The sequence below is a fragment of the Patella vulgata genome, chromosome 7, assembly GCF_932274485.2.
Source record: "Patella vulgata chromosome 7, xgPatVulg1.2, whole genome shotgun sequence".
Taxonomy (NCBI): domain Eukaryota; kingdom Metazoa; phylum Mollusca; class Gastropoda; family Patellidae; genus Patella; species Patella vulgata.
The window spans coordinates 26182014-26194351 of NC_065885.2; the positions used below are offsets into that span (position 1 = coordinate 26182014).

Here is a 12338-nt window from a genome sequence, read left to right on the forward strand (position 1 = left end):
AAAAAACTAAACAAAATATAGGTCTGTAATTTAATCAGTTTGATGTAATGCACAATTTTTCTGCAGTGTTTTTTCTCACATCTATGAAACACTTGCTGAAAGTTGGAAATATAAAAAGAGAATATAGGTATTGGGCCTATGATATATTGTTCATGCTGTAAAGCGAAATCCTTACACGTGAGTCATTTTTGTGGGATTCCCCCAACTTCTTTCAGTACACATGGAAATAACAAAAATTGTAGCTGAAACAATTACAAGGAAAGGAGGCCTAATACTGACATGTTCTGCTATGAACTATGCCCATTGTTTAGAAATTTATGATATTTCGGCCATTTATAGTATTTAGCATGCAAAACTTTTTAAAATAGTTTTCGATGGAACTTTTGAGATGTGGGATTGGCTGTCATAAAAATAAAACATTATTAAAATTATTTTAATTACTAACTTAAGATTCTCCTGCTAGACTTCAAACCCATATTCACATATATATACATTTAAAATCCATACCCCTTTATTGAGTGAGTCAAAGGACAGAAAAATCAAAGCCTCCCCATTCGCAGGGTATGTGAACACAGCGTGCTAGTATCTTCTGGAATTACATATTATAATAGCTATATTATATACTAACGTTATATAGGCAAACCCCCAAGAAAATTTTGAAAAATTTGACAGCCTCAAACGTATTTTTTTGCTATTCTAGCCCAAGAATACAGCAACTTCAAAGTGGTCTAATTTTATAGCCTAATTAAGATGGCTGACTTGAATTCCAATCAACCGATCAATCATTTAAAGTCCACGGGACTGTTGGGAGATAATTTTGAAAATTTAACTGCCGCAAACATGTTTTCCAGCTATTCCAGCCTGTGAATATGGCAACTTCAATGATGTCCAATATATCTTACCTTTGGTGGCTGACCTGAAGGCATTGCCCTCCTGGAGATAATTTGGAAAACTTAACCACCATGAATGTGTTTTATGTTATTCTAGCTCCTGAGTTAAGCAACTCCAAAGTTGTCCAATGGTTTTGTAACTGAAATCCCACTCAATGCTGACCTGAATTCCAGCCATCCAATCAGACTGTTGCAGTTGCATTCACAAAAATGTCGCACAAAATAGAGTGGCTGCAGACAAAATGTTTTAATCTATAGTCAATTCAATACAAATTCGTCGTATTCAATTAAAAGAAAAGTAAAATAAGTGTTTTATTAGATTTCGGGCACATTATTTTGCAAAGTCAGATTTCCCAAAAGCTGCCCCCCAGACTCGTAAGCCTATGAATGAGCCAAAGGACAGAACAATCAAGGCCTCTCCATTCCCAAGGTATGTGAACACAGCGTGCTAGTATTGTCTGGCATTACGTATTATGATAGCTATATACTAACATTATATAGATTGGATGGAACAATTAACTCCAAAAATAAACCTATATGCGATGATAATAATAGTAATAATGTTAACCTATCAGTTTGTAGCTTTGCATCAATAAAATTCTGTTTCTTCACTCAGCTACTCTGAACAAAACCATTTTTTTTTTACAGTGTGAAAATGCATTAACTTAAATGTTTGTTACACTTCAAGAAGCAGATGCAGATATAAAAGTAATTTACCGAAAAAGGAAAATCATACCCTTTAAAACAGTTAAGCCGATGTAATGGGATAAAATTTATATTCCCCTGTAATCGTTTGTGAAAGGATTGATCATAAAAAATCCAAGAAGAAAATCGGTACCGTAATTTAATGTGAACGCTTCCATTGATCAACTTCTGCTATACGTCAGGTACTAAATCTATTAATAATTGCCACATACTGCGAGATAACTTCTGGTTTGCTGCAGAATCAAATTGTTTTCCTATCATTCTTCCGTAAAAAAATAAATTATAGATGGAAAAATGGTTATTAGATAGAAAAAAGCAAAGTATCCATTATCTTCTTTTCTCTCAATTGTAGAAACCATTTTCACAGATTAAATGGAAAAAATAAGGTCTGTCATTAATTTTTTGATGAATGTATTATAAACTTTTTTAAAAAATATTTCTAAATAGTTTTATCTCAAAAACCTTTAAGATTTTACTGTAAGGTAATTAATGTTATATATTTAATCAGCTTATCGGTAAAACAGTAATAAAGCGGATTGTGGCTTATAGTAGGGTATCTTATTGAGTTATTTGTATGGAATTTTACATGAAAGATTATTTATGAATGAATGAATGAATGAAATGGGATTTAACATCCTGCATATGCCATACAGTGTGCTATATGGGAAATTTGGCCAGGACAGCAATTTAATTCCAACTGTCAAGGTATTTTTTTACGGGTATGCCAATGTGTACACAGGATCTTGAAAAAAACACTGTTCTGTCCTGCACTGTGACAAGTGTAAACTGAGGTATTATCTTGGCCAACACCAAACCCTGAACCTCCATGTTGGCGAGCCAGTGCCTTAATCTCCGGAATTTAAATCACTTAATTGCACTTAATTGTTTCAAAATTCTGTCAAATAACCACACAGTTGTTAAGACGAACTGATTGTGACTAATTTGGTGTTTTTAATTTTGGATTAATCGATTTTTTTCATAATTTCTAGATCAATAAGCCTTATAGTTAGATTACTTTGTTTTGTGAAATGGGGTTTAACTCCTATTTTTTGGCACTGACTTGACAATGCCATACAGTGTACTGTGATGGAATTTTTTGCCCCATCCAAATGACTAGACACTTTCCTTGCCAGGCCCCTCTATTCTGCTATAGTGAACAGTCTAAAGGTCTATATTTACTATTTATTCACATATATCGGACCTTTAAGAGACCCAAAATGTTCAGATGTCTGTTATCGGTAATCATACTATGCCAAATTACATTTCGTGGTATATCCAATTCTGTTGTTATTTACATATTATATAGTTCTGGTGATTGTAGAATTCTAATCCAAACCACAACTACCAGATGTTCACCTTGAGATTAATAAAAGTACAGTGCTGGTGAATGATGTTGTTGCAAGAGTTCTGCTGTCGAAGCAAGGCTAGTGCCAGACTCATTTGCCCCACAAAAAAAAAAAAATTGCCGACTTCGCTTTTCCAAAACAGGTGTTTTGTAGAAAATTATGTATTTGAAATTCTAGATTATTGGTAATAATACTAATGTAAAGACTTCCTTAGCTCTTGAATAGAAATCCTGAATATTGTGTATAATGGTTTCCCGTTAACATCTTAACAGAGTGGTATGCCGAAATTTGGACCAGTTCCTTGACTACCCTCCCCCATGGCTCGATTATAGGGTCCAGCGCTGAGAATTTTGAGACGGGGAGTCATTTCAAATATGTCAAAACAGATGAAATAAACTTTTTATTCAAATTAAGTACAGTCGCTTAATTGTACAACAAAGTTAATAGCGATAATTTCACATTTGAAATAACATAATTTTAATTTCACTCTTTGATTGGATGCTCACCTGAAATGGATGCTGGGACTGTCCTTTCCTATGTCACCCTATTTGCACGCCACTGTGTACAAATATATAAGTGATAAGCTTTCAAATTATACAACGCAATAGACCAAGTAGATTACATCAGTTTCACCTGTATAAATACAATCCAGGTGTTTGACTGATCATGATAGTTGGTCATGTGCTGAATGTGAGCAGGACATGAAACTCTGAACTATTTCTAAAAGTGTTTCCTACTAATCACAAATGAGAGTTGTTTTGTCAAAAGTGTCCAAAGTGTTGCAAAAGTAATTGCCAAGGAAAGATATGTTATAGATATCCATATTCTAGATATCATAGCCAAAATTTATAGGATTTCATTAAAAAATCACAAAGTTATACATAATTGAAATTTTGATAAAGTGGTGTAATATCGACAAGTAAGAACTATATTATAGCTTAATACACTAGGTAAACAATTTTTTATGAAATCATTCAACCACAGAATATGTGTGGGACTAACATTTGATTTGCGGTCTAAGCACTATTTATCATAAGGGCTGTTTTCTTTGCAAGTCATGTGTTTGATCCTAAATTTGTATGTGACAAGGAGTATGGTTATTTGCTTACCGTATTGTGCCAATATTCTGGTGTTTCCACCCCCCTGATTGCATGTGAATCAATTAAAGTAAGAGCGAGAAGGGGTTTAAAATCAACAAAACACAAACTAGGCCATTTCGGGACCATACATTCGTCCAGAAAATATCTGGTTATTGATAAGTCAATATGTTCTCTCTCACACATTTTTTTATACTAAATGTCCCTTTAACATGATATTTAATTACTAGTGACATTGATAGAACCATTAACCAAATTTGGTGATAATTCAGATAAACAATTTAGTACAATGATATATTTAATATAGATTTCCATAAGACCTCATAAACATCTGTCCTTTGCAGTGATTCATGTCATATATATGTTTTTAATATGAATTTTTTCCGATTTCTATTATTACTCGTAATTTAATCATTAATTCAGTGATATTGAGGAACAATATTTGTTTTAGATTAATAAACATGAGTTGTCATTCCTATTTGAGTTATAGAAATGTTTATCAGTAATTATTTTATGGAGTTTGGAACTTATGTTTGTTTATCATCTAATCACTCAGGCAAATTGATATAAGAAAGCAGTATTTATTCAGAATTGCTAAACATTAGACCTTGGCTCAAATTAATATCTTTTGAGGGCTCCAATGTTATTTCTGAAAACCTCGTTAATATTCTGCTGGATGATAATTTCCATTTATAATTCTTTTTCTGTCTTGTTTGCCATTCATTTAGCATACTGGAGTAACAGTCATTTATTTTTCCTTAATGGAGCCAAAGTTGATTTTTAATTAGAAATCTAAAGAATCGGTAAGCATTTAATTACCAGTCTTACAATTAATTGAAAAGTTTTTAATTAGTGATCAGGACTATTTTTAGATTCTTGTTAAAACTAGTGTTATTTTAAAGGAACAAACTAAAAAGATCGATAGGAATACTTGTGTTGCCAAATATTAAAATGAAACCACATTGGCTCAGTGAGTAAGCTGCTGGCTTACTAAACAGGTGGTCTGGAGTTACCGATGTTGGCTGAGAAAATACCCCAGGATTTTTCAGCGTGTTTCGACCATGTCATTGGTTCAGGACGGAGGGGCTGTGGAGAAACATCAACTAGTCATTTGGATTGGACAAAAAAACAAGGACATTGGCCAGCACGTAAAAGAACCCTTTATAGTTGGAATTCAATTGCTGTCCAGGCAAAATTTCCCTCATAGCACACTGTATGGCTGTCTTTATTAGCCTGGTTGGTGGAGAAAAGTAGAACCTTAAACCCCATTTTATTCATTCATTCATTTATTCAAATGTCAGATGCGCCTATGATGGTGGATATTATCACACATGCCAGTCTGTAAAACATTGAAATGGAAACCCTGTACTACAGTCCCCTAGTTGAAAGATAAGATATGGGCAGACAGCCTTATGAGAGCAATTTAAACCAACCTCATTGGACAGTCAAGCCTAGAACGATTGCCTACGTGTTAAACATGCAAGGGCAAATGGCCCTCAATAATGGCAATGCTTTGCTAGGTAACCAATCATACACATGCCTTTTTATGATCCATGTGCATGTCTAGGCCATCACATGATTGTTCAAAATGACAATTCTTTCGGTCGGTTGTATTGCTTTAATTAGGGATGATGGACTTTTAGAGATTCAAGGTGTTATAACAAACAAAGCACAGAGGTCACAGAAACTACCAATTATGGTTTGGTTTTCATGAACATTTTTTCCTTCATATTAATCAAAATCGAACAGATGATGTATTGTGGTTATCCAAATGCCATTATGGCTACAGAGAGAGAAATGGGGTTTAATGTCCACTCAACACAAACTAGGTAATACCATAACTAATACTTTATTCAATTTTGTTTCAACAATTTTCCAGCATGTAGGGTTCCTTAGTGATGGGAGGAAACCCACAAGGTTGAACCCTACTCCTTGACTCAGACCACTTGACTCGCAGAAAAACCTCATGATCCAAAGCACACACATAAAACCATGCAATTTCATTTCCATTGGACATAATTTGGAATTTGTTAAAAGTATAGATGGGTTTTTGAAACTTTGATTCACTATATTTAGGAGTATAGATTCTTTTACACTGTCACAAAATGTTGCACCGTACATTTGAAATGGGAAATGAAATTGATTTTTTTCTCTTATTTTGCCACAGAACATTTTTTCTCATAACATTACTTTTTTAAGGATTTCAATGTCATCTTCAAACATGATCCCGACAATTAATTTTCTGTGAGGAAGAAAAGAACGTTTGTTTGTGGTCTGTACAGTCTCTGTAGGCCCTGTGATGGTGTAAAGTCGGTTTCTAAATTAACTATCAAATCTTCATTGATCTTTGTCATGTAGCTAGTTGACGATTGTTTAAAATCGGTTAATGATACAAAGGCTGTTTCAACACCAACTGATGTTTTCTACGTTGTATCATTAGCCGTTTTAGGTTAGCCTTTTTTTTCCTACTTCAAAGATTCCCCGTTTTCTCACAGATTGTATTGGCTTGGACATTGATTTTCTCAAAAGATAAATGTACCTTTTCAATCTTTTTCACGTCGTGTTGATGAAAAACTGTATTGATGTCTAACAACAAATGATTGTCATTGTTATTTTTTTTTGTAGAAGGAAATCGAATGGCAATATCAGAGTATTTGTAGTAAAAATGGAACAATAGTTGTAATCTGTCTGGTTTCTCTGGCAATATTAAAGCCAAATTAAATTTTTTATATACCAGATTAATATGGTACTTTATAAGATAGTATAATATTACAAATTCATAGCACTATTCAAAATGCTGGGAAGTTGTTCTGTTTCCTCCCACTAATAAAGACCCCTAGGCGCAAGCGAATTATTGAAATAAAATTAAACCATATGTTAGTCCCGAAATGACCTAGTTTGTGTCTGGTGGACATTACACCCGATTTCTTTCTCTTTAAACCCCATTTCATTCTTCTGAAATATGAAGATCTCAACACTGGGGCGCTCCACTCTAATAATATATTAAGCATACTGTTTAACACTATGTAATTTGTTTTTCAGTATCACAAGACAAAACCTAGCAATGAATTAAAGGTTGAGAAAAAGAATGTTAAAGAGATTTTAGCGACAGTAAAAAATAATATTGAGTTGATGTTGAAAAAGAAAATAGATGCTGTAGAGGTAAGCATATTTAAAATTTTACTTTTATTGAATTAATGGAGGCAGATTTTGTAAATTTTAAAAGTACATCCTGTAAGAAGGCCAATTAACATTTTTCTTATTTAAATAAAGGCTGGGAAATGTCCGTTAGATAATAATTTAAGCATAGGTTGTACTCAGTGATAGTGAATAGAATTGAGTGCCGTCAACAGACTGTATAAAGAGGAAAAAAAAAGAAAATGCATTCAAAATATTGTGAACTCTGAAGGGACATAACTTTCATTAATATTTTTTGAACGAGTATGCTTTTTAGTGTCTATATTTGTTATTTATTTAGGACAGCATATATTTAAACTTACGCTATATAAAACCTACCACTATCTCAGCTTCAAAGCCACTTAGAATCGCAAACTTAATGTCTAAATCTGTATTCTTTTGGTCAAAAAATACAATCATACCATCTAGAAAAGGCATCAGCTAGTTCTTCCAAAATTTATTTTGTATAAAAAAGGCTCCAAACCAGCCACAGTTTTGTGTAAACATCTGGCACTGTTATCTTATTATAGTAATTAAATTAGAAAACGTACATATATGTGTTAAATATAGAATGAAGTGTATGTTTAAATATGATTAGACCTGGATTTCTACTAGTCTTAATTAAATAAAACATTAAGACACTCGGAGCTATTAATATATTTTGTTAGTAAAACGTTCATCTCATATTCTGTTCCTTTGATACATGGATGCTCTGCCCACCAAGCATTAATAATTGTCAACTCAGAGATTTTTTTCCTCCTCCAGTTAAAAATAAATATACTAAACAGCAAACAAAACGTCAGTACAATTTCAAAATCAGAGAGGCACTTTAATCAAATCATTTTAGAAAACGACTTTCTAAATGGATCATAGCAATTTTTTGTGAACAGAATGTTGACACATTAGTGATTAATTCATCACGATTCCAAGACATTACGTGAAGGTTTAGAGTCTGCACACAGTCTATACATCAGTATCTGGTGTGTCCACCGCGAGTGTCAATAACAGCAGCGCAGCGTCTGTACATGGACCAGACGACTTATGAACGGCATTGACACCTGGAACCACACTCTCGGAAAAGCCTGGCTGTGTTTGGGCTTGGTACGACGTTATTAAGTCTCATCCCAAAGATGTTCAATCGGGTACGACGTTATTAAGTCTCATCCCAAAGATGTTCAATCGGGTTTAAGTCTGGACCAAGAGCTGGCCAGTGCACAACGTTGACACCGTTCTGCTGTAGAAAGTCCTGAGCAACTCTGGCGGTGTGGGCACGGGCGTTGTCATGCTGGAAAACGTTGTTTCGATGACATGCGAAATGTCGTATGAAGGGGTCTGAGAGCTTGATTGATGTAGCGCACTGCTATGATGCCACCTCCACTCCCTGGACCAAGATTTTGGAACCCACTCTCTGGTTCAGGCTGATTCCACCCCAAACCATTATGCTTGGACCTCCCCACGAGTCTCGTTCCATGACACATTGGTCAGAATAACACTAGCCACGTCAACGCCATATTCTGGTTCTGCCATCTGCAATTGATACACAATACCGACTCTCATCTGTGAACAGAACAGTTCTCCATTGCCTGTGTCGCCAGTTCTGGTGTTGTTGGGCAAACTGTAGACATTCATGTAAGGTCTACGGCAATGGATGTTCTCTCTAGTGAGATGTCGGTGCACTGTATCGCTACTGATGGGTCTCCGTGTGTTCCCACTGTCTGACGTGCTGTCTCAGATGCCTGTGTGAAGGGATTCTGCACGTTCTGTCACACAACATGGCGGTCTTGTAGCCTTGTGGTAACCCTTGGTCTACCAGTTCGGGGGCGATCATCGGTGGTATTGGTGGCCCAAAAGCGTTGCTGAAGCCTGTAGATGGTCCGAACATTGAGCTGGAAGTAATTGGCAACGGCTTGGGCGGTGTGGCCAGTGTCGAGTCACATTACCATCTCAGAAGTCAGGTTGAGTTTTTGAGAACATTTTCTGGGTCCAATTCTGTGTTTTGGAAAGAGCCTTATTGCTCAGGTAAAGTTGGAGATGTGGTCACAAATATACAATAAAAACATTTGGCAAGTTTTATGCAATGTGTCTATTCAGAGTAACATAAGAACCAGACGTTTCTTTTGCTGCTTAGTATATATTTACAAAAAAGGATTTCAACTCCAGACAGAGAAAACCTATAAATTCTGTGTTTAATGTGAAACAGCATTTATCTAAAGATGTGCGTTCTAGTGGACCACACATAGAATTTAAGTTAGTGGAAGTAGGAGGGGTATTTAGATGGACCTCAAGCAAGCATCTCCTTTCCCCCAGCCCTGTCCCTGCAGCCACAATTCTGTAGCCTTAGATCCAGTACTTTTATTTTCTTATATAAAGTTGAATAATTCAATCCAGAATCATATTTGTGCTCAATTCCCTGTTAAAAACAGCCCCAAAACAAATGACGAACACAAGAAGATTGGTGTAAAATGTAATTTATTAAATGACAACTGCACTATGGATTCTCACAGTAATTAAATGTATCGTTAGTTAGATTACATTAAGAATATGTGCTTATTAAAACATTCAGTCCATTACGTGAAGAACCTCATGCTTCTGAGGTTGAAATAATTGATGAGCTGAATTGAAACCCATACATATTATTTCTCCATTAGAATATTTAATATCTAAGAAAACTGCCACAAGTGCATCTATTATAGCTAAGATACTAGGTTCAAAAAGTTCTACTATGAGGAGAATTGATATAAAGTTACAAAAACTATAAAGCTTATAAATGGAGCATGAAGCGCCTCATCAATCTTGTATTAGGAGGAATTCCACTATGACTTTATATGATGCTCGCGTGTAGTTATTGTAAATTGTCATAAAGTAGATCGAAGACCCATCATCTAGTCTGTGGTTCTGGATGGAGTCATTATTCTTCTAGATAAGTGAAGGAATTATACAATAGTTTATGACTGAATTATCTTTTGGCTTGTGCAATAGAATGGTAGTTCGGTTTATCTCTTTCTTAATAAGATTGTTATTTTCCTTAACCGTACTTTTATCCATTTTGATTTTTTTCAAAAGCAATGCAAATTTCTTAGAAATTGTTTTCTAGTGCTTTAGAAAAAGTTTCATTTGTAATGAATAAACAAATTGATTTGTTATAGTTTCTGTGGCAGTGATCTCTTACTGGGGAAATAGCTCTTTATATAATGAGAAAGTGTTGTTGTCCCCGTCTTTCGAAGAAAGCAGGGGATTATTAAAAAAAAAAGTTTGGCTGACGTCCGTCTGTGTATAGTCAATCTTTCCAGAACAGCTGGTACCACTTGCCATTGCTTCATTTGGTAGTACTAAAATATTGTACCCTAAATAGGGGTAATCAACTACATAATCCATAAACAATAAACGCCGAAATAGAGTAAATGACGTTCCCATGGCAAAGTAGTGAGCAGAATCTTGCTGGCGCATTTTGTCTAACACTAATATGGTATGGGTAGGCATATATATATATTCATTGTCAAATCAGATTTTGATGATAGGATGTCTTTATGACAACAGTATCCCTTATACAAGCTTACGCATAGGAGCCATGGTGGCTTGGTGAGTAGGGTGCTGGCTCACTAACCAGGAGGTTCCGGATTCCATCCCAGTGATGGCTGATAAGGGGAAACCAGAATGGAAAATCATGAATCACTTTGTCAGTGGTACCCGTCTTCTTTAGCCCAGTTTAGGAGCAGAATAGTAGGACATTAAACTCCATTTCATTTCATTTGTCAGTGGTACTACTTGTTTGAATGTTGAGGAAGATCCCTGAGATCTTGTGTATACCTTTGCGAGCATATGTCATGGCAATATTTCTCTCATAGCACACTGTATGTATTTCTAGATATATAGTTGACCGCTTTAGGCATATCATCTTCACACATGTTCTGACTGACTGTATGTGATTTTTTCACCTTAAGTACACTAAAATGTTAAATGGTAATGTGTAGCAGTGTCAGAAGTTATGTATAACAATGATATTGTGGAGGAGGTAGAATTGATTTTGCCGAATTCATCCATTGGCTTTGTATCTTATCGATTATGCTTGACTTTAATTCCTACTCCCTTGATTGTAAGTGATGTTAGAATGCAAAATCCTTTAGAGGATTGTGCTGCTGGTATGGTAAATGTTTGTCCTCGCTTTGCACATGGAGGGAATTAAGTAAAAATTACCATATCTATATAACACAATACCCTGACTAATTCAACAGTTAACGTGCAGAACTCCATTTCGGAACATATCATTGCATGTTTCAACAGCAAGAGTCAGATATACTGTCCCACTGAATTCTTAATGTATTGTATGGATAAGTAATTCCTATTGGGGTATAATGATATTGACCACTGGTGGCATTATTTGATCTTTCTATGTGATATATAGACAAACTATTTGTATAGTGTTTGTTCTTGGAATAACTTACAAATATGGTGAGAGTTAGAGTCTAATTATTAAATTCTATTATTGATTTATGCAGTTACGCCAGGGAATTCAATGTATATAACCAGAAACATGAAAATTGACAAATTAATTTTATTTGCCATCTCACGGGGTAAACTAATTTGATAGCAGCTTAATTTATAACTGGCTTTCTCCAGCAACTAATCTATAAACGCATTCCATGTATTTCTCTCGACATTACTTATTTGATTCCAAATAGATTACAGACCTAAAAAAATGGAAACTGGAAACTTTCCGGCTTAGTTAATAGTATTTATTTTTTGAGAACCATTTTTAGAAACTGTTGGATATGTATTTTTTAGGATATAATACAGGTTTTCCCTGATCGCATCCCAAACAAGAAAAATAAATGCAAAGGTTGTCTAGATTTTATTTTCTTTAACCAAAGTCTGCTTAGTATATGTTTGCCCTCTCAAGAACATTTGATACCATTTCTGTTTGAGTTCATATTTTTTTTTTGTACTGTTGTATTTGAACAACTGGACTGTGGTGGTGGTGGGGGGGGGGGGCAATTTTGCACACGACAGGTGTACGCTTACTCTTTCTAGGACACCTGATAACACTTCTATGAAAAGTTCACATAGCAAAGAGACTTTCATTGCAACAAGATTATTTACCTGGAGAATGGTTTGGATAATCTTAG

General features: G+C 34.9%; 1 protein-coding gene across 1 annotated transcript in view; it reads left to right on the forward strand.

Annotated features, from left to right (window-relative positions):
* Positions 1-12338, forward strand: part of LOC126827191 (voltage-dependent calcium channel subunit alpha-2/delta-3) — a 109575-nt gene that overhangs the window by 48846 nt on the left and 48391 nt on the right. Inside the window, exon 3 of the mRNA XM_056102287.1 lies at positions 7081-7200. Coding sequence (XP_055958262.1) covers positions 7081-7200 — 120 coding nt within the window. The remainder of the gene's footprint in view (positions 1-7080; positions 7201-12338) is intronic.